The sequence below is a fragment of the Amphibalanus amphitrite genome, unplaced genomic scaffold (assembly GCF_019059575.1).
Source record: "Amphibalanus amphitrite isolate SeventyFive unplaced genomic scaffold, NRLGWU_Aamphi_draft 001816F_arrow, whole genome shotgun sequence".
Lineage (NCBI taxonomy): Eukaryota > Metazoa > Arthropoda > Thecostraca > Balanomorpha > Balanidae > Amphibalanus > Amphibalanus amphitrite.
The window spans coordinates 26,115-48,882 of NW_024883309.1; the positions used below are offsets into that span (position 1 = coordinate 26,115).

Genomic DNA, 22,768 nt, shown 5'->3' on the forward strand with positions numbered 1-22,768 from the left:
TGTTTTAAATCATTTACAAGGGGACAGGTACTGCAGTAGCGGCGGAACACCTTCAATTAAGGGGGGACATTGCCGACTTTTGGTCCCATTCTTTCCATGCAACGCCCATGTTAACACGCACACCGACGGGGGGGGGGGGCGGATATCCGCCTCCCTGAGGTTTCTCGCAAATAGCGGGAAAACCGCGGCGCGTAGCGCCGCAAAATTTGGTACGACTATTCTCCCATCAATTTTATACATGGTGTGCAAGTTTGAACCTCCTAACTTTTAAGGTCAGGTCACCAGGTCACTTTGAATGACCCAACCTCAAGTCACTTCTTTGCAACTTTGTCACCGTGCCAGAGCTACAGTAGATGTCGGAGGCCTTTGAAAGTCGCAGGATGTTATAAGGTCATTAGTAGCTACAATTTGTTTATCTCGGAATTTTGATATCAGTGACCTAAGGTCAGGTCAATTTCGCGACCTCCCCATTATAAATCAATGAGGGAAAAATCAACTCCCTGTTTTTACCACTAAAATGGGTCGGAATGGCCCCATATACCATGCATGACTTCATATACGATCAACCTTCACTACCTTGAGGTCAGTTTTGCTGTTGGGCAGCTGTAAGGTCATGTGACGTCATCAAGGGTCACCATTTTTTTTGCCAATAACTCCGTACAGGAACAAGATACAGCCGCGCGGATGATATCATTGTGTTCAGCTGGTCAAGACGCATCGAATTATATACATGACGACCTCGAGGTCACGTGACCTGAGGTCAACCTTTGACCTTGACCTTTCGAGGTCAACATATTTATCATTCGATGCGGATTGACAAGAGGATCACGATGATGCCCTTAGTTTGTTCCTATCTTGACTAATTCGAAAGTTATTCGAGAAAAAAACTATCCATATCTAGCGCCGCCATTTTGACTTTTTTGACCCCTGTGACGTCATCTTTGACCTGACCTGAAAATGACCTTAGTAAAAATTGTAGACCTTGTCCGTGCGTATCCGATGCCGTTTACCGCTTGTCGCTATCTTGCTTCGTTCTCGAGATCTCAGGGGGGGGGGGGGGGGGGGGCGGTCATCCACCGCGGTACGAAGTTGGCGCAGAGCGAGTGTTAAAATGCCAAAATCGTGCGCCCCGGGCCCTCCCCGTTCCGCCGCTTGTGGGGAATTGGTACTTCTTACTACTTACAGTCAGAATGTTCCGCTCTGACCACGGTACCTTTTTGTGAAGGGGAACCGCTGCATAATCTCACTGAGCAATATCGTGGTCTAGGAATAGCCTTCGTGCTGGAAGATAAATAATAAGCAGAACCCTGATTCAATTTCCACGGATGGGGCTCAGGTGCCTACATAACATGGCAGCTTTGCTATTCGGCTGATTATACTTGCGCATCGATATTCGATGTGATCTTGAAGTATAGCTTTTGGCAGCCAGGACATGACAGCTGTAGCCTTTGGACTTTGTCGAGTTTGAAATAAAATGCAAAAAAAAAGAACGCAGAGGGGTCGTCGTACCTTAGTGACGCAAATCGGCAAAACAAGAGGCCAGTCTGGTAATATGAAAAATGGATGAAGCATATGCTTCAACTTTGGCGCTATGACATATCGTGAAATAGGCATAGGCCTGCCTACTTTTACTTATCGTAAGCTTAACATAAAAGATGAAAGAGGTTGCATACCATAACATCGTTTTCACACCTACAGTTTATCATTTTGGCTTTACATTGCGGCTCTGTGCGGCGCCCCAGCTTGTAGACACCTGTTTTTTGCACCGTGCAGTTCTGCCTCTTGCCTCGCCATGCATCACGAGCGCAATGTTATGGAAATCCATGGCCCGCTGCTTACGCCAGTGTTTGCTCAGTCGAAAGGGTCGCGTGGCCCCTCGGTTCGTCCCAGAATAGAAATGTCACCTCTGTGGGGCCACGCGTCTGAACCGGCCCCGGCCAAACGTTCAGGTCACGTCAGCTGCGTTAGGTGTCGGGGCCCCTTGTCAGGTGTAAAAGGAATAGGACTAAGGGACAATAGCCCTTTCACGACGGCCATCTGGTACACATTTGGTGCACGTCTGATACAGATTAGGTGCAGATCTGGTCAAATCAGGTTCAGTGTGTCTCTTAGCAGATATGAGCTAGGGTTGCACTAATTGCTTTATATAAGCCTGCTTTGTCATCATCGATTAAAACATTGAAATAAATTCATAAAATGAAGATATTTGCTGTAAAAGAAATTATGTGCAGATTTGGTCAAATCAGGTGCATTCGCCGGATAGCCCGTCGTGAAAACGGCTAATGGTGGCGGTGCCACCCCGATGAAGCTGATTTAGCGGTAGCCGGTCACCGTTAGGAAAGACGATGCCAGTTTCGGGGCATTGCGCGACCTGTGCTAGTATGTAGGGAAGGGTAGGGTAAGACGCCAGACGGGCATCCTTAGCTTTAGCGGATGATGCATCGAGAGCCATAATCATAGTGAGGTTGTTATTTGGTATGAAGGAGTCTTGAGAACTTAATCCTCGCCCGCGCATGCCATTTTCCCATCCTGGAACGCACATGGGGGTGGGTGGTTGTCACCCCCCCGCGCCATTTCGTTCCTGTTGGAGATAGAGCTTCGCGGTAAAGACCAAAAAGATTCTTTGGGAAGATACCAATCCAATGATAGGTACATACCCAGTTTTACCTTCTCAGGTCAGACATTGACCTTCCAGGTCAGGTCAAACTAAAACATGTTGCTGTTTTGGGTCACCGTTGGATATCAAGTGAGCTGCTCATCATATACCGATGACGATGCCGTTTTGTGGTGCCAAGCCAGCTATGTAGAACCTCTTTGTCACACTATCCGACAAGGTTTTTGCTGCTGAGGTCATTTCAGGTCAAGTTAGGTCAAGGTCAATGATATGTGTTTGTATGTCGTCTGTGTGTGTTTGTATATGTCTGTGTGTATACTGATGTGTGCACCGATTGTGTATGTGTCCATATTACATGAGATCATGAAATGAGAAGGTTTTACCCAAAATGCAGCCAAAGAAACTTCACGAAAAGTAAATTAAGCTTGCCTTAAACACAATGATTTTAGATGACCTAGGTTGACCTTGACCCTGACCTTGACATCTGTACCTACATCGTCGAACAACATGTTCCATGATAGGTGGGAGACCGATATAGACCGATTTAGGCACGACTTGTCGACCGGAAACATCCGAACATACATGTAGTCTATAATTCAAACACGTGATTAGCGTTCTCAAAAGTGATATTTGCTCACCAATACTGATTCAAGGGGTTGTGTAGACTGTGCCGATCCTTGATCGTAAGGTTATCTATATGTAAAGCTCAGACAAGTATATATGTCCACACAAGCCAAAGGCCGTGGACATGACACATAACTAGTGTACATACAAAAAAGTCAAGTGCAAGGCAGCACTTAAGCGAGCTTATCAGATGCATCACAAAGTTGTAACAACTATATAATCAAGGATATTTGTCCATCAGATAAATACATTTTTCAATACGACATCTATGTATAGTATCGTCATTCGTCACCTTGCGCGACTGACGTGCACAGTTGCATTTCCATTAAAAAATCATAAATAACGAATACGTCACTTCTCTTCCGTGCTTAGAATAGACGTATCGCTGTCAGGGTATTCTGTAGGTACCTTATGTTGCGAGAATACTTGACGATGTAACTATGAACTGTGGCGACGCTCCACCCCCCAGTCCCCTCAGGCTGAGGCTGTGGCATTGCCCTGGTGACCCCGCGAGTCGCCGCAGCCATTCTCCGACATCTGGAACTGCACCATGATGATGATGTAGGTGAGCACGGTGGACGTGGTGCCCAGGATCACCGACAGCTGCAGTCGGAAGAAGCCCAGGTCGCCGAACGTCTCCAGGTCACGCCGCGCGGCAGCTAGTAGAGCAGCTAGCTGACGGTCGGCGGGTGCGTCCTGCGGCTCTAGGGTCAGCAGGGCGGCGCGGGTCCCCTCGGCGGCGTCCAGCACTCTGGCACGACCAGCTCGGGAGCAGTGTGAAGACCAGAGCCGGTAGAAGGAAGAGGTTCGCGCCCCAGATGGAGATGTTCTGGTCCTGCTGGGCGGCACCGATCAGCTGGAAGATGGTCATCACTTGGGCCAGTGTGCCGTAGAAGATTATGGAAATCAGCTCAGGTCGGAGCTGCTGGGTGACCCGGGAGAATCCGCGGCTCAGCCGGGCCTGCATCAGCCTCAGGCGCCTCAGGGCACTCCAGCTCACAGGGCCATCATCTTCGGCCAAGGTTTTGAGCTCAGAGTTGACAGTCTCTATGCCACATACAAAGAGACTGCAAAATAACGCGAATTTAATCGCGATCATCACTAAAGAGGCAAACACCACGCTGCTAATTGTAATAAGAAGAATTGTGGCAATAGAAGCGTATTCTTTGATAGGAAGGAATTTTGAATATTCAGAAGCAATCATGATGTAGCTGACCAGGCCAATAGCTAATATCAAGACAACGTAAATTAGCAGGCAAAGCATGCGGCGGCCGTTCTTAGTGCGCTGTTCTGCGAAAGAAGGACAGATGCTGATGTCTTGCAATATTTCCAGGGACTCTTCCAGCAAAACCCCCGTGCGGCGACGTCCACAGAAAAACGTTACCATCATTGTAAACCACATCAGAAAGAACGTCACCCCGAAGAAGCTCGACTGATTAAGTGCGTTGAAAATTTTGCTTCCGTTTTTCAGCATGTCAAGACCCAGCATGAGCGTGGTCCATCCTCCTAAAAGACAAGCGACAGTGACCACCCCGAGTACAAGCATTGCATAAAGAAATTGGCAACAACCGGCGCCACTGCACTGCGCTGTCAACTTTAGCAGAGCGATCAGTATTGACAAGGGCGCGGAGATTACTGACGACTTGACTGTGGCATCTTGTAGGCTAGCAGCTTTATGTTCTGCTCCGATCTTGGGCCGTCTCACATGGATTGAAATCATTGCGCTGCTCGAAATGATTGCACTTGTTGAGTTTCTCTCAGACTATTCAATGTTAATCTCCTCCTAGGCTGGGAGATTTTTCTTCAGTCTTCTTAGTCCGAGAATGTATTGATGGTCTTAGCGTGTCCCGTCACCTGCGTACGCTTTCTCAGGATGAAATTTCAATCTAAGAATATGGATTGCATTATATGGACGCTAAGCCACACTTTGGGTTCCTGGGTAGGTAGATTTGGTCGATCCAGTGGATACAGTAGGTTCTTATTCCTAAGCTGAGCGGTCTGTCAAGGGCAGGCCACTGTGCTCTGCCGGGCGGTCGGTCCTTAGCTGGTCGGTCCGGGACTCTGAAGCTACTCCAAACCAGGTGATCAGTCTCCAAACTTGCCGTCGCAGACCATCGTCGTCTGTCGTCTGTAGCCCGCCGACAGAGCGGCTGCGAAGATTGGCGAATGCCGACCAGCCCCGTTACCGTGGGCGGCGATCGCTGTATCGAACTGGTGTGACCCACGGGCGGGTCCAGGCATAATGTTTGATCAGGCACGGTGCCCGTCGGCCCGAGGAAAGGTCAATTAACCCGCGCCGTGCTGGTGGCCTGAACTTTCCGCCGAGTGCTGGGGGGGGGGGGCGTTTTCACGCCCCCCGTCTAACTCGGCTCCTGGGCCACGTAGCGACACGCGGTAAGCGGCAATCGAAAGAGCGTCAAAAATAAAGACGAAAACACTTCGGTCATTTTTTGGGTCAGGTCAAAGGTCAGGTCACCAGAGGTCACCAAAGGTAAAATGTTGACTATTTCAACATTTTGGAAACTGCCAACGGCTATCTCGGGAACCGATAGAGCTACAGCGCCGCGGAAAAGCGCATTCGATAGCCCTTTTACAGACCTTTCTGAATAATGTTCTCAGATTTGACCTCAGGTCAACGGTTTAGCCTCCAGAGGGCAAAAACTCCAAAAATAGCCGTTTTTACGAAAAACGTTTTTTCGTCAATAACTTTTGACTCATAAGCGCCATGACATTACTTTTGCCAGCATCGTGTTCCTCTCGTCGAGACGCGTCGAATGAACTATTCGTTGACCTTGAAAGGTCATTTTGAAAATTTGACCTCAGGTCAAGGTCATGACCTGACCGAAAAGGGTCATGTTGCATATCAGTCGATCCGTATCGTCGAGCTGAACACATCTGACGTGTTTTCACCGCTCTAGCACGTCTCTATCAAAAGTTATAGCCAAAAAACTGCTGGCGACCGTTCATGACCTGAGATGACCTCAGGGGTACACAGAGGGGTCACAGGTGCATTTTTCCTATTCAGTGTGTCATGTTTACCTATGAACCGATGTTTGAGAGCGTTTTGAACGATATTCGTCCAAAAGAGGCGCATTTCAATTTTCTCCCATTGACTTATAATGGAGAGGTCGCAAAATTGACCTGACCTTAGGTCACAGATATCAAAAATCCGAGATATACATTTTATACATACTGTTACTCATATCAATCGCTGAAAGTTTCAAAGTGATCGTTCAGTCGGTGTAGCTATAGCGAGCCTTTGAACTTTTTCTGAGGTAAGGTCACTTGACGTGACCTGGTGACCTGACCTTGAACGGCCTAGGTCTGAAATTTTCACAACATGTGCGGAAATGATGTAGAAACACGTGTACCAAAAACGGCGGCGCTGCGCGCCGCCGTTTTTGAGATATTCGCGAAAAACCTGAGGGGGGGGCGTAAAAACGCCCCCCCCCCCCAGCACGGCGCGGGTTAATCACCTAAAATAAATATCGTCGTAGCTGTCACAAGTGTCAAGTGTTTGGTTATCCTGAAAGGCACGAGGCGTAGCGATCTGAAAGCACCATGCTGTTTGAAGTGCGATCCAATGTGCAAAAATAATCATTATGAAAACAGTAGCATCCTGTTGCGTTCTAGCCAGCGCTATTGCCGCTTTGTGTGGCGGCTATAATGCCAAACATGAGTAAATTGAAGCAGGTCCTCACTGCCTGAGCTAACAAAGTCCTGGTCCAACAGCATGTGATGCATTGGCGGGGGTCCACTTCTGCAGACGTGCTCCGTTGACCGTGTATTGGGGCGTTTTGTAATGCTGACAGGCATGAGGTATCGATCGAGTTTGGCCAATAGCAAGGATGTTTTGGTGTTGACACGGTTAACACTTGTATCGTTTCGTCTTTTGCACACCGTCATCTAGAGATATAATGGACAACAGTCACTCGGAACTGAAAGAAATAAAGCATTGCTATACCTAATTTGTGTTTTAAGGGTAACGCAGAATAGCTCAGGGTCTATATAATCGCACCTGCGCCGTTACCCGTTCTACGTCAAGGCGGGGAGGGGGGGGGGTGCCCCTCGATCTGACTCATCCTTTGGGCCATATAGCTCTACCGGCAAACGGTAAGCGGCGGTCAGAAAATGCTCAAAATAACTTGGAATGTGCTTCGACAATTTTAAATTATAATAAAGGGCGCTAAGTTATTGCGGAAAAGGATTTGAGATATTTATAGCGCAAGTAAAGCTCCTTATTCGACTCACGCCACGGTGCTGGTCGGCAATCGTTCACAGTCGTTGCACGCCGAGATGGAGGGAGAATGGGGAGGGAAAGTTAAAATTACTCGGTTCCTGAGTCATGTGACGAAAAGAAGCAAGTCGCGTTCGATTATTTCTAGGTACGCCCTAACGTCTCTTGAAGTACACCCTTTTACGGCCAAATATGGAAGAAGTGCGCACAGTTCAGTAAAAATGCAACCGATTTCGACAGATCGCTGTCCAAATCACCTGCACTATATATAACTGATATGTGTGCACTGCCACCTAAATTGGGCGTAAAAAGGTGTAATAGAAACGGTACAGACTTCCGTATTTTTCTAGCAACCCATTGCTCCGGCTTTCGACAGCCAAACACATCGTCAGTTCACGGTTCATTTATTATCGATATACCTGCTTACCACACACATAACCAAACTAGAACCACAAGCGTCCACCGCGCCCGGTACTCAGTACCTCCGGTACCGCGCGGTACTCTCCAGAGGCACCCCAGACTCACATCTGTTCCTCACATACACACGCAGACACACAGTAAAACAGACACAGTGATTGGGGGGGGGGGTGACCCATGGTCAATTGGTGCAACTGGACTCGGCTGGATATTAGACCGAGTTGGGAGCCAATGGATAGCTCATCTGTGGATCGCTCACTGTCGGCTAGCTCACCAGTGGCTAGCTCACTAGTGGGCAGCCTACGATCGGCTAGCTCTCGAGTGGCTAGGTCGTCTGTAGCTACGTCACCTGAGGCTAGCCATCCTTGAGTTAGTGAATAGCCATCCCACAGTCATGACCACATGCCACCACAATACTTGGAACTTCACTTGCTGGGTCGGCGTTTAACCACCAAAGTTAGCAAACCCAGATCATCGCAGGATGTTGAGTCAACGGTAGACTTTGTAGTGAGCAGCTCACTTTAGCTCATTACAACTCAATTTGCGCTGTAGCTCACTGGTGCGCGTGATGTTGACTGCCCAAGTATTCACTTTACATTGTTGGCTACGCACTTCATTGACCACAATGACGTTGTCTTTCGCCAATTTGACACACTACGCAACATCTTCCTCCTGAACATGTATCCCTTTGGTTAAAGCTCGCACCACGCATTGATTTACATTGCCGGCATCGTCCATTCCACGTCTTTGGCTCTTCTCACTCGCATTACAAACTACAATGAAAAATAGCAGACTCCTTTCCTGAAGCTGGTAAGCGAACAAAAATAAAAGACTTCTATTCCCGCACATGACAACGACGCTTATCGTAAAAACCGAAGATAACGGAACAGAATGGCTTATTACGCTAATGTATCTGTGTGATGGGATAAACGTTCGTTGCCAGTCGTTTAAAACCATTAAATTGTTAAATTATACTCCACTACCTAACAAGCTCGTAGTCTCTGACTTGTGGTGGATCTATCTGAAAAAAGAGGAATCCTCACAATAAACCCAACGCAACGTTAGTTCAAATTTTCACCACACGGCGGCAGCACTTTCTGCTCTACATCTTTTACCTCCGACAACATGTCAGCTCTTTGAATCACAACCATCAACTCTTCGCTCCTGCAACGTTGCCCATCACACCCACATCAATCGACATCACACCCATATCACTGGCGACTCTTGTTCGAACCATCCGCCGCAGTGATGTCCCACATCACATGACGTGCCGATGACGTCATCATGACGGCGTTCCCTGATGTGTCTTCTGTGCTGACGTGTAGTGACGTCACAGACGGACCACCGACAGGCTGATGGCGCCCTTGGTTTTGCGCAGGAGGTCAATGACCTGGTCGGAGGTCATGTCCCGTACGGAGGTGTCGTTAACCTGGCGGCGAGGGAGCGGGTCACATGTCAGGGGGATATAATCGGACAGAGTCGGGTAGACGGCACCATTCGGAACAAGCAGTGGACATAACTCTTTGTAAGTTCTGATCAGTGAGTCGTGATATGAGTGCTAATGTCGAAAGACGAGCCGAATGGCAAATGTAGCTGCGGTGAATAACAGGCTATGGCCGTCACTTCAGCACCAGAAAACGTTTCTTTACCTTTCATCAAGAATCAATATCTAATTTCAGACTTGGCGCATCATCGCCAAGCTACTAAACCACTTTTCTAGACCAAACTCATCACTTAGGCCATTCAGTTTGTTTGTCTGTTTGTTTTGTTGGGTTAGGCCCTTTCGGTCCAATTAGACCATTTCAGAGCCGGAAGGATGTTAGGAATTAGGGGGAGACATTGGTCTGGGCAGGCACCCTAGTGAGTCACCGGGGCTGAGCCCATCCCGGAGGACAGGCCGATCAGCCCCAAGGTACTCACTGCACCGGCGGCTACGGGGTGCGCTCCCTCGTGAGCAGCGTTGCCGCTCTAAGGGAGCAGCCCGCATGAGATAAAGTTGCCTGTCCAGCCCGGAGAGGGGTTGCGGCGTGGAGGAGAAGGATTTCAGTATCCTGAGGATAGAAGCACGGAACGGTGACCATTCAGTCATCTCATGCCCACTCCATCACTTGTCTAGAAGACATGAGACACCCATGGTATAGCAAAAGTGGCATGGCATACGCGTGGCTCCAGTAAGTAAACGTGGGCCGGCAAAAGTGACTCTCACACATGACTCACACATGACTCTCACATGACTCTCACACGAGTCGCCGTACCTTGGTGAGAACGTCTCCGACCCTGAGTCGTCCGTCTCGCTCCGCCACACTATCAGGGTGGATCTGCGACACGACGTGACTGCCATCTGTTGAGTGTAGCGAGAAGCCCAGCCTCACCGACCAGCCACGCCGCAGCTGAATGTTCAGGCTCTGTGCGAGGTAGGTGGCGTTGTCAGCGGTCATACAATAACTCTCAGCCGTCCACTGACGCATGACCGGTTTATCAGAAGCAAAAACTGCTTCGGTTGTGGAAAATGTGGAGCAACATAATGAAGGACATCATTTATTACTTGATCATGAGCGACATGAAATGACTTCAGCTCCGTATTTTAAGTATGAACATTCATGATGACGTGCATTCCTAAAATTTGTCGATAGATGTGAATATGTAGACTTACAAAAAAAAACTTTTGACTTACAGCTAAAAATGCGGCTACTACGAGACAAAACTAGCACATTGGAGATACCTTATCTCACTCGACAACAATTTAATGGACGTCACGCTTCAAATACACTCATCCCGCCCTCCCCAAATGCCCACCAACCTGACCACGAAGTCCCGTCTCGACTCCCAGCGTTGGGTCAGCGTCCAGCTCGACAGAGCTATCCAGGTTGAAGCCTTTCCATTTCCCCAGCTGTCCTCCGACCTCCGGTGAGGCCGCGCCGTCCTCCAGTCGCTCCTCAGAGCTGATACGTTTCAAGGTCCGGCCCGACTGCCGACAGGAGAGAGGGGGTTAAAATGAGGGAGAGGGAGAGAGAGTGTGTGCTAGTGAGTGAGTGAGTGAGTGAGTGAAAGAGAGAGTGAAGGAGGGAGCTGATATGTTTCAGAGTCAGCGAATAGGGATTGTGGGAAACGGTTAGGGCTTTGAGACACTACAAATAAAAACAAATAAATAATATATTCAGGCTTTCATGGCAAAAGCGTCATCTGGCAGCGTGCCAACGGCGAAAACGATATGGTAAGGCAAAGTTGTTTAGGTGAACAATTGGTGGTAGGAACGGACAAATAAGACAGCGGCATAGCGGAGAAATGCGGACCGTAGATAGAAGTAGTAGCAGTGTAGCAACGTAGAATGTAGAATGTAGAATGTAGGTAGAACGTAGGTTTCTGAAATCAGCCAGAAACGCATTTTTACTCTCTATCCGATAGACATGGGTCTACCTATCGCCGAAATATCGCTAATATCATGTCAGGCTCATATCACATTAACAATGCAATAGAAACGGCAAATAATATAAAATAATGAAAGAACATACCAAAGTTTTTCCACCGAATCACATTGTGGCGAACGGCGGCGCACAAACTCCATGCGTCTCACGCCGGCGCCACACAGCCAAAAAACGCCACGTCGATGGGCGGCGCACTGGACTTTCTGCGCCACCACTGGCTTAGGGTGGCGCCACCATCCAATGGTCAGTACGAACATCGTCGCCACCTGTGTCCACAACTAGCGCCACCTGTCGAGCAAGGCACAGGCCAACCCGCTCCGGCTCAGTCCGCTACATCCTCCCCCCGGTGTCGTAATGACACCTCGTTGAGCGGGGATAACGGAAGCCTGAACACAAAACCTCTTCGGTACGTCGCCCACTCAACAGCCACAGCCGCGCGCACACATCTACAGCGTTCATCCTGAAGACACCACGCCTCACATGGTATCGGCTTCGCTGCCGAAGTCACAGCTCCGGAGAGCAGCAGTCATCTCCGCCGCCCACTGCCACCAGCTCCGTGCGGCAGGCGAGCTCCCGCAGTACCAGCTCCGGAGAACCACCAGCTCGCCGCAGCCTCGGAGAGCACCAGCTCGCCGCAGCCGACGAGCGCACCGGCTCGCCGCAGCCTCGGAGAGCACCAGCTCGCCGCGGCCGACGATCGCACCAGCTCGCCGCAGCCTCGGAGAGCACCAGCTCGCCGCGGCCTCGGAGAGCACCAGCTCGCCGCAGCCGACGAGCGCACCAGCTCGCCGCAGCCTCGGAGAGCACCAGCTCGCCGCAGCCTCGGAGAGCACCAGCTCGCCGCAGCCGACGAGCGCACCAGCTCGCCGCGGCCGACGATCGCACCAGCTCGCCGCAGCCTCGGAGAGCACCAGCTCGCCGCAGCCTCGGAGAGCACCAGCTCGCTGCAGCCGACGAGCGCACCAGCTCGCCGCAGCCTCGGAGAGCACCAGCTCGCCGCAGCCGACGAGCGCACCAGCTCGCCGCAGCCTCGGAGAGCACCAGCTCGCCGCAGCCGACGAGCGCACCAGCTCGCCGCAGCCTCGGAGAGCACCAGCTCGCCGCCGCCGATGAGCGTCCCCGGACGCAGCTTCGGAGGACTCCAGCTCGCCTCAGCCGACGAGCACCTCCGCCGCAGCTAGCCGCCATCAGGAGGGATCTGTTAGGAAGAAACAAAAGGAAAACATAGGATACTTGGGATATACGTGATAGGACAACACTGTCGTCACCAACATAACAGCCATCCTTCAACTCAGCTCTGACACAGAACAGTTCTGAGCTTATTCAGCCTCCTCCAGGCTCCAGGAGGCACACTTTGCTGACCGGGCGCCGGTACTTGCCTCCCCCCGCTGCCATCAGTTCCACGGTACGAACTACTCCGTCCGAGCCCGGGAACACTCTTGTAACTCGGGCCAGGGGCCAGAACCCGCGTGGCGAGTCTGCCTCAATCATCAGCACGACGTCTTCAACTTTGAGATTTCTTCTCTCGCGCAACCACTTCTGCCGACTGGCTAGTGTTGGTACATATTCATTTCGCCATCTCTTCCAAAAATGTTCTGCCAGTACTTGTGACTGACGCCAACGTCGTTTGCTGCTGATCTCTCTGTCTTGAAATATGCCAGGAGACATGTTGGCGCTGGCACACCCGAGCAGAAGGTGATTTGGCGTCAGTGGCTCAACATCCGTACTGTCAGGACTGACGTGTGTCAGCGGCCGTCCATTGATCATTGACTCCACCTCGAGCAGAGCAGTGTGGAGTACTTCATCGGTCACACACTGAGATCCGATAGTTACTCTGAGCGCGCGCTTTACGCTGCCCACCAGCCTTTCCCATACGCCGCCCATGTGGCTGGCGCTGGGAGGCATGAAAGTCCACTTAATGTTCTCCTGACTCAGTTCGTCAGTAATGCGAGTTTGGTCGAGTTCATGTAGAGACTCACGGAGCTCACGTTCACCTCCGACGAGGTTCGTCCCGTTGTCGGAGTACATTGAGTCTGGCTTCCCTCTCCTTGCCATGAATCTCCTCAGTGCCATGACGAAACTGTCCGTATCTAAAGCGTTTGCTACCTCCAGGTGTACTGCGCGGGTCGAGAAGCAGGTGAACAAGACGCCGTATCTCTTCTCGGTCCTCCTGTACTTCTTCACGAACATTGGCCCGAAGTAGTCGACTCCTACCGTGCTGAAGGCTCTGGACGTGTCATACCGGCTGGCCGGCAGCTCCGCCATTCTTGGGACCTGCGCGATCGCTCTTCGTCTTTTGCACACGGTACACTCGTGTAGGATCCTCCGGACTGTCGAGCGGGCCTTCAGAATCCAATATGTCTTCCTGACTTCTGTCAACGTTCTTTCTTGTCCTGAGTGAAGAACCTTCACATGGCAGTGCGTCACTACCAGGCGAGTAACGTCGTCTCTCGATGGCAGGATCACCGGGTGGCGAGTCGAATAGGCCACGGGCGCTTTGTCGATACGCCCACCGACTCTCATCACACCCTCACCATCCAGGAAAGGTGTCACTTGTCGCAGCTTCCCTTCAGTCTTCACTTCTTTGCCAGCTTGGATCTCTGCCAGTTCTTCAGCGAAGCATCTAGCTTGACAGTCTTTCAGTACCTTCGTCTCTGCTTGCTTCAGTTCCTCTGCTGACAGAGGTCCTGCGCGTCTCCAGTCTGCTCGTTCCTGACAGGACTTTGGGGCACAGTTCTTCACAAACCTCAGTACCCATGCCACGGTTCTTCTGTACTTCGTCCACGACGAAAATCTCGAAGCGTCGGGAAGAACTGTAGTAGGGGAGAGTGGGGCAAAGCGGCCACCCTAACGCTTCTCACGATGCCAACGCTTGATTTTTGAACTTGGAAAGTTTCTTTCTATACCAATGTGATCCCTATTAAGTTGCCTTTTATTTCAACTGCGTTTTATTTCCAAAGGCGTTCACATATGAAAGATATTGACAAAACTTTAAACCTATGCATATTGGCCACTTTGCCCCATACCCTGGGGCAAAGCGGCCACCGCACTATGGTTGGAAACGGCCTCACGGATGGCCGTGGGCAATCTCGGAATATATGTATATTTGGGGTGTCATTCTGTTGGAAATTGATGAAATGTTTTGAATTGGGCAGAAAAAATTATTTAGTTGCGCATTTAGTCTCCATTATTGTACGTGGAATCGGGAGTTTCTGAGAGTGGCTTTTTTGGTGCGCCGTCAAAGGTTTAAACAACCGCGCTGGTGATAGCATGTGGAGTACCTCCATGACGTTGTAAAACTGGATTATTATATATCAAAATAATCCTTGTTATGTTGGCTATCGAGTGGAGTGACTCTTTTTCCCATGCGTGTTCAAAATCAGGAACGGCATTGCATTCTGTTTGCAGTGTCACCACAGCAATATTTGCAAAATTACGTTTATGTTTCATTGGACATACAAAAAGTTCTCCATCGACCTCCATTGAGCTTTTTGGCAGAATAAGTCTCTGTTCAATTCTGCGTAAGGGGAACGTAAAAGCAGACTGCGCACTTGTGCGCAAAATCGTCCGTGAAGCTTCATCTCCCGAGGCGTACCTACCCGTCGCTTCGTTAGCACCAGGTCGGCTCGTCAGTCTTGCAATCGCTTATCCTTATAAATGATGGTAAGAAGCAGGGTTGCGGAGTCGTGGTGGAGCCAAATCCGACTCCGACTACGACTCCGACTCCTGACTCGTTGCCATGACTCCGGCCGACTCTGTCTCCGACTCCGGACCCCTGCCAGTGTTTCGGAGTCGTGATGGAGCTGTTCCGATTCGGACCGACTCCGACTTCCACTGCGGGCTCCTGACCGACCCCGACTCCGACTCCGACTCCTGGCTCGTTGCCACGACTCTGGGCGACTCTGGCTCCGACTCCGACTCTGACTCCGACTCTGACTTCGACTCCGCACCCCTCGTAAGAAGTAACTGCTCGCCGCTGCACCTGGAGTATGGATATCGTGCAAACGTGTATGGATATCCTGGAGTATGGATATGGATATCCACCGACAGAGCAGACATACAGACATGCTGTAAACGCCATTACACTGCCAATACCATGGCAAATCAAATGGCTATCTATGGTTTTTGATCATCGTTCTACATTTCCCAAAATCTTGAACTGAATGTTGGCAATTTCTCGTGACTACTTCACGACCATGATGCATGCATTTCTGAAATTGATCTTTTTTCAACCAGCTACGTACTCGTATGATAAAATGAATGTCACCATCGTGTTCTACGCCCAAAAGTACCCATAAAACATGTGTCATGCATGGGCTGCGAATAGGTACCAGTTTTAATTTTCGGGGTTATGTGCTTACCTGATTGACCTGACTTTGACCCTGGCCAGTGGCCTATGTTTGACTGACCCCTACATTGATCTGACACTCTTTTAGCACTTATATGAAGGGTTGTGACAGTTGTGACAGATTGTTTAGGACCAACTGATGACTGAATTTATTTAGGACCAACTGATGACGATATAATCGAAACGCGAAACGCGAGGCACCGATTGCGAGGTTCTAAAGTCCATGCTACTGAAAACCCGATTTCAAGTGTTTGACCTGACCTTGACCCGACCTGTGACCTCGAAATTCAACTTTAAAGTATTCATGTGAATCGTCTCGTCGCGTTCTTCTTTCGTTTGCCGCGCCTCGTGCGCTTCGCTGCGCCTATTTGTTCGCGAGTTATCGGCTGGGGGCGTTGAACGCCCCCCCCCCCCGGGCAAACGGCGGATGGGGAAATACCCCAGCAACTGCCGGGTTAATCTGACGCATGTTTTGTCATTTGATCGTCATTTTATTTCTTACTTTTTTGCCCAATCTAAAAAAAAAATCATAAATACTCTTTCTCCAAATTTTTGACCGTTTATGACCAATAGTAAGACACTGTGCGTCACTACGTTGATATGTCTTGCCCTAAAGCATAACAACAATATCCATTCAGTAATAGCAGTATTCAAAACATGTTCAAAATGCCTCGCGATATCGATAACATAACGAAAGACATAGGCGACTTATAACATACTTGCAATGATGACGTCACACACGCGTGACGTGACGTGACCTCGTCATTTCTGAGTTACTGTATGATGCACGAAAGACACTGGTATACCTATGCAAAGTTTCATCGCAGTCGGTCTACGCATTAACAAGTTATGGGCAAAACATTTTTTCGCGTTGACCCCCGGCCATCCGTGAGGCCGTTTCCAACCATAGTGCACCGGCGTCTTCTCAAGTCCCGATATGAAAAACAAAATAGTTGCCTCGTGTATGACTAGGGTATTTGATGGTGACAAGGTTAAGCGAGGATGGATGTTTACTTTATCATCTTCCACCTGTAGGTAAACAAAGAAAGGATTTTCATGAAAATAAACATTTAATTGCATTATTTGGTAACTCATGCAACTGAAAAATGGCCAAGATGAATGCATGACGACACATTTGAATACAAATAATGTTTTTTTATCCAAATGGAAGCAACGTATGGCCAATTGGGGGTGGCCACTTTGCCCCGGCCACTTTGCCCCGCGCATACCGTCCGAGACAAAAATATTCCAGCTTAGCTATTAGTGGGGCAAAAAACATTAAAATTGGTAGAATACATGTACGATAACCATGCAATGCATGGACAAGAACGCTTATAAAAATTCCAAACGGTTATGGAATAACATAACATTTAAAAATTGTAAACATAGTTGGTAGCCTGGCAAAAAATGCTTTTCCGTGTTTCACAGAACAATGGTGATGGGCCTGAAACCCCGGTCTGGCTCATTCGAACGACCGTGAAGAGAAGTATAATTGAAAACCATAAAATGGAACTGACGCCAGCTATGAAGGGCTAAAACGATGGGTGGCCGCTTTGCCCCGGGTGGCCGCTTTGCCCCACTCTCCCCTATCAGAGTCATGCTTCACAGTGAGCATGACTGATTCCGTCCTCACTTCTGGGTCGTTTTTCAGTACAGCCGTACTCGTGAGAGATGGCTGTTCCGGCCAGCAGTTCTCCTCCTGGAGCAGGAACCCAGGACCCGCGCTCCAGCGAGAATCTGATGACAGGTCAGACAACGTAGCTCCCCTGGAAACAACGTCAGCTGCGTTCAGACTCGACGGCACGTGTCGCCACTGGTCAGGGCAAGAAGACTCTCGAATTTCTGCCACCCTATTAGCGACAAATGTGTGAAAGCGGCGGCTGTCATTTTTCACATACTGCAGAACAACTGTGCTGTCGGTCCAGAATAGGACCCTATCCACCCTGACCGACAGCTCCGTCCGTAGCACGTTTGCTACTCTGACGCCCAGCACAGCCGCTTGCAACTCCAGTCTTACAATTGAGATCTGCTTGAGGGGTGCCACCCTGGTCTTCGCCATAGCCAAGGAGCAGACGCGGCGACCATCAGGCATCGTCGTAGCGACGTACGCGGCAGCACCGAAGGCATCCTGAGAAGCATCACAGAAGATGTGAAGCTCTCTCCGACAGCCGTCACTTGCCGACACGCCTCCGAAGCATCGCGGGACGGTTACCCGCTCCAGATAGTGTAACTCTGAGAGCCACTGAGACCACCTCTGCAGCTCCGTCCCCTCGAGCTCATCGTCCCAGTCGTAGTTCCCCGCCCAGAGGCGTTGAATGAGAACTTTAGCCTGGAGAGAGAACGGAGCGACTAGCCCCAGAGGGTCGAATAGTCGAGCTACTCCTTGCACTACTCCCCTCTTCGTTGACGGTACACGTGAGTCAACAGCTCTGACTCCCAAGGTGTCGTTGATGGTGTTCCAGGCGCAGCCTAGCACACTCTGAACCGCGACATCGATGTCTTGAACGCGCTCTGCGGCTTCGATCCGTTCCAAGACCTTCCGCGAGCTGCTCATCCACTTTGTCAGCCTGAACCCCCCTCTTCTGAGAAGTTCTGTCACCTCGGTTTGCATCTCAGCTGCCTCTTCTTCGGTTCTCGTAGCGTGGACGAAATCATCCATATAGAAGTTTGTAAGTGCCGCTTCTCTAGCTGCTCTCCCTGCCGGGGTGCTACTGCTGCAGTCCTTAGCGGTCTGCTGCAGGACGAAGTTTGCTGATGCGGGACTGCTTCTGGCCCCGAAGATCGCGACCTGCATGGTGTATGGTTCTGGTTGCTTCGTTGCATCCAAATCTCTCCAGAGGAACCTCAGTGCTGGTTGATCTTGCGGAGTTATCTGGACCTGGTGGTACATACACTCGATATCAGCGGTCAGAGCGACGGGTTCCTCTCTGAACCTCAGGAGGATGCCGGGCAGGTTCTTAAGAAGGTCAGGTCCCGTGAGCAGCACATCATTCAGAGAAGTGTTGCCACACTTGGCAGCCGCATCAAACACTACTCTGAGCTTCCCGGGCTTCCGGGGGTTCGTTACACCATGATGTGGCAGGTACCACTTCCTGGGGTGTGCTTCTTGATCTTCTTCTGGGGTTAGCTTGCGAGCGAATCCGCGCTCGACGTACCCCTCGACAACCTTCTTATAAGCTTCCGCTTTCTCAGATTGTCGCATCAGGGTCTTCTCCAGGGAGTACAGCCGGTTGGCCGCCATCATCTTGTTATCAGGTAGGCACACATCATCACTCATCCACAGGAGTCCCGTCTCGTAGCGATTGTCCAGTCTCCTGGTTGTGTCTTCCATGATCTTCACGGCTCTGACGTCTTGGGGAGATTTGGCATCCTGGCCTTCAAACCTGCTCCCAAACGATTCCGTGCTCCACCACTCCTGGAGTGCTGCTGACAGTTGATCGTCTGGAGCCATCTTCCTGATCAGCATCACCTGGCGCGTTCGTTCTGGCAGGAATCCCTTCACCGTGCCCGTCAGCGTCCACCCGAAGACGGTTCTGATGGCCACCGGTTGGCCCACCTTCCCTGTCCTCGCTTCCAGCTGAAGCACCGCTTCAAGGACGTTGGCGCCGAGAAGAAGATCGACCCTCTTCCCTGAGCAGTCTGGAAGGTCGAGGTCCAGCAGGTGCTTCCATTCGATCCTCTTGTCAGGGAGCTCTGGAACCGTGACGTTGATGTCCCTGACGGAGAAAACTTCAGGGACCACTATTCTTGATCCGTCGCCACCTGACGCCTTGAGCTCCAGTTTCATCTTCACGGAGTTCTGGAGGCGCCCGCATCCTTCCACGTTTTGCAGGCGGAGGGTTTGTGGCTCCCCTTGAAGATTCAGCTGTGTCATTACCTCTTCGGACACCAGTGAAGTCTGAGAACCAGGGTCTAGTAGAGCCCAGACCTGCTTTTCCTTGCCACCACTGGCAAGGACGGTGACTGGTACGACCTGCAGCAGGGTTGTGGTCGCGCCCGCCTTCACTGATGCTGCTGCTACCACGCGCTGGCCAGTGTTCCTGAGGTCGACCCTCTTGCTGCCATGGAGCACCTGATGATGTCTCATCTTGCAGCTGTCGATGCCGCACGGCCTTGCCGAGCGACAGTGCCGAACGCCATGTCCAGCCTTCAGACAGAAGAAACAGCACCTCGCACTGGCGATGAAGTGGGCTCTTTCATCAACCGATTTCTTCAAGAAGATCGGACACGTTGTCACCTCATGCTGCTCCTTGCAGCATACACAAGTCGTGCCTGATGTATCAATCTCTGTGGCCAGAGCACTTCTTTGGACGGGCCTCGGCTTCACGTCGCCCTTCCACCGCTGGGGCTGTCCTGCCGGCTTCTTGCCAGTCGCCATATTCTGCTGTGGAGACACGGCAGCGTAGTTGAGGGCCACCCTGACCTGCCTGCGAAGCCATTCGTCAAAGTGCACCAGTGTCGGTCTCTCTCCCAGGTTCAAGACATATTCTCCCCATAGACGTTTCATCTCAGATGGGAGCCTTTGAACAACTCGTCTGAGGTTCTCGAAACTATTCAGATCCCCATCGTAGCCGAGACTCCTGAATATCATGACAGCACAGTGGACTGATGCGTGCAGGCGCTCTAGTCCAACAGGATCTAGTTGGGAGGGCGCAGGGCAGGAGAAGATCTCTTGCAGGTACGCGTGTACGACATCTTCCTGGCGGCCAAACCTGTCCTGCAGAGCATGCACCGCCTCTTCATATAGGGCCCCATCAAACATCATCCCACTGATGGTGAGCTTAGCAGTACCCACCACTGATGCTTGCAGGTGTATCAGTTTTTCTGTTGGGGAGAGTGAGATCTGTTCATGTACTAAAACTTTAAAAGAAGCCCACCACTTCGGCCACTCGGCCGGCTCGCCGCCGAACTTCGGCAGAGTCAAGCGCGGAAGACTATTGTGCAGCAGCGATGGAACACAGGGCGCCCCTTGGGCGACCGCATCACTGGCTGTGGGTCGAAACTGACCGGCTAGTTCAGTAGTGGGTGCCCCTCGGGCAGCTCCAACAGCCGGTGGGGGAACATGACTGTAATAGAACAAATCAGCTGTGTCGGCGCCGAGTGCCCCTTGGGCAGCTCCAACGGCCGGTGAGATGGTGTGGCTGGGACGTGACGAACCGGCTTCTTCAACAGTGGCTGCCCCTTGGACAGCTCCAACGGCCGGCGAGATGGTGTGGCTGGGACGAGACGGACCGGCTACTTCAACAGTGGCTACCCCTTGGACAGCTCCAACGGCCGGTGAGATGGTGTGGCTGGGACGAGACGGACCGGCTACTTCAACAGTGGCTGCCCCTTGGACAGCTTGTGCAGCTGGTGGGATGGCTCGGCTGAGATGAGTCGAACCAGCTTCTTCACTAGGTGCCCCTTGGGCTTCACAGACCTTGGTCTCACCACAGAAATCATTTCTTCGGTCCCACGCTAGGTCATCTTCAGCTGCTCTTGCCAACTGTGCACGCAGCTCGGCAGCTGCATGAGCATCCTTTGCTTCTTGTAGCTTCATCTTCCTCTGGATCTGTTGCTCTTCCTTCTCCGTCTCAAGCCTTCGCTGCAGCTGCTCCAGCTCTAGCTGCTTCACCTTAGCCTCTATCTCTGCCAGCCGGGATGCTGACGTCTTGTCTGATGCTGCAGAGTCTGACGCCTGCTTTGATGTAACTGATGGTGGATCGTCCTTCCTCTCCTTCAAATGCACTTCAATCCGGCTCACCGCTTCTTCATGCTGCCTGTCTGCTTCTGCTTGATACACTCTTGCCTGATCAACTTCCTCTTGAGATGTCAGCACAGAAACTAAACTATCTGTCATCTCCTCCAACTGCTCGAGTGCCTGATCAAGCTCATGGACGATTGACGCTAGCTGAGTCCGACTACCTCTGGTATCAATCAAGACGAAAGCCCTCCTCCTGACCCTGGTCAGTGCAGCTAACAATCTGCCTCGCTTCTGTTTCAATTGTGCTACAGACATGTTCTGGATTTAACAGCACAACACCAATCAGGAACTGAGTCACAATTGAATTCTCAGCAGCAGGTACAAAACTTCTCGCCACAAGAAACTGTCATTTACACGACCTACACCCTGAGAAGCCTCTTCGGGCGATCAAGACAGAATCTTCAAATGAGATACACTCATAACAACAGCATCATGTTCGGAAAGTCCTTGGGCATTCTGACAAACTTTTGCATAGACCTACAACCATATCACTAGGCTGTGGAAACTTTGAAACTGTTGTGGGAAACGGTTAGGGCTTTGAGACACTACAAATAAAAACAAATAAATAATATATTCAGGCTTTCATGGCAAAAGCGTCATCTGGCAGCGTGCCAACGGCGAAAACGATATGGTAAGGCAAAGTTGTTTAGGTGAACAATTGGTGGTAGGAACGGACAAATAAGACAGCGGCATAGCGGAGAAATGCGGACCGTAGATAGAAGTAGTAGCAGTGTAGCAACGTAGAATGTAGAATGTAGAATGTAGGTAGAACGTAGGTTTCTGAAATCAGCCAGAAACGCATTTTTACTCTCTATCCGATAGACATGGGTCTACCTATCGCCGAAATATCGCTAATATCATGTCAGGCTCATATCACATTAACAATGCAATAGAAACGGCAAATAATATAAAATAATGAAAGAACATACCAAAGTTTTTCCACCGAATCACATTGTGGCGAACGGCGGCGCACAAACTCCATGCGTCTCACGCCGGCGCCACACAGCCAAAAAAACGCCACGTCGATGGGCGGCGCACTGGACTTTCTGCGCCACCACTGGCTTAGGGTGGCGCCACCATCCAATGGTCAGTACGAACATCGTCGCCACCTGTGTCCACAACTAGCGCCACCTGTCGAGCAAGGCACAGGCCAACCCGCTCCGGCTCAGTCCGCTACAGGGATATAGAGGGTGTTAGATTGAAAGAATGAAGAAAAATGAGATAGGAGAAAAGGCGACACTTCTCATTTTATGAGTTGATTGACGGTGGCTTGGCGACGAAACATGAGGAAAAAAGAGGGAAATACCGAAAGATGAGTTAAAAAAAAAAACTAAAAAGGCCGTCTGCCTAATTTTCTGTA

The 22,768-nt window shown here is 50.6% G+C and overlaps 1 protein-coding gene across 1 annotated transcript in view; it reads right to left on the minus strand.

Annotated features, from left to right (window-relative positions):
- Positions 1-7,863: 7,863 nt before the first annotated feature.
- LOC122375314 (tyrosine-protein phosphatase non-receptor type 13-like) overlaps positions 7,864-22,768 on the minus strand; it is a 72,230-nt gene continuing 57,325 nt past the window's right edge. The window contains exons 11-13 of the mRNA XM_043354625.1: positions 10,693-10,860; positions 10,148-10,297; positions 7,864-9,321 (exon numbers count right to left, since the gene is read on the minus strand). Of these exons, the coding sequence (XP_043210560.1) occupies positions 9,223-9,321; positions 10,148-10,297; positions 10,693-10,860 (417 nt within the window). The 3' untranslated portion in view covers positions 7,864-9,222. The remainder of the gene's footprint in view (positions 9,322-10,147; positions 10,298-10,692; positions 10,861-22,768) is intronic.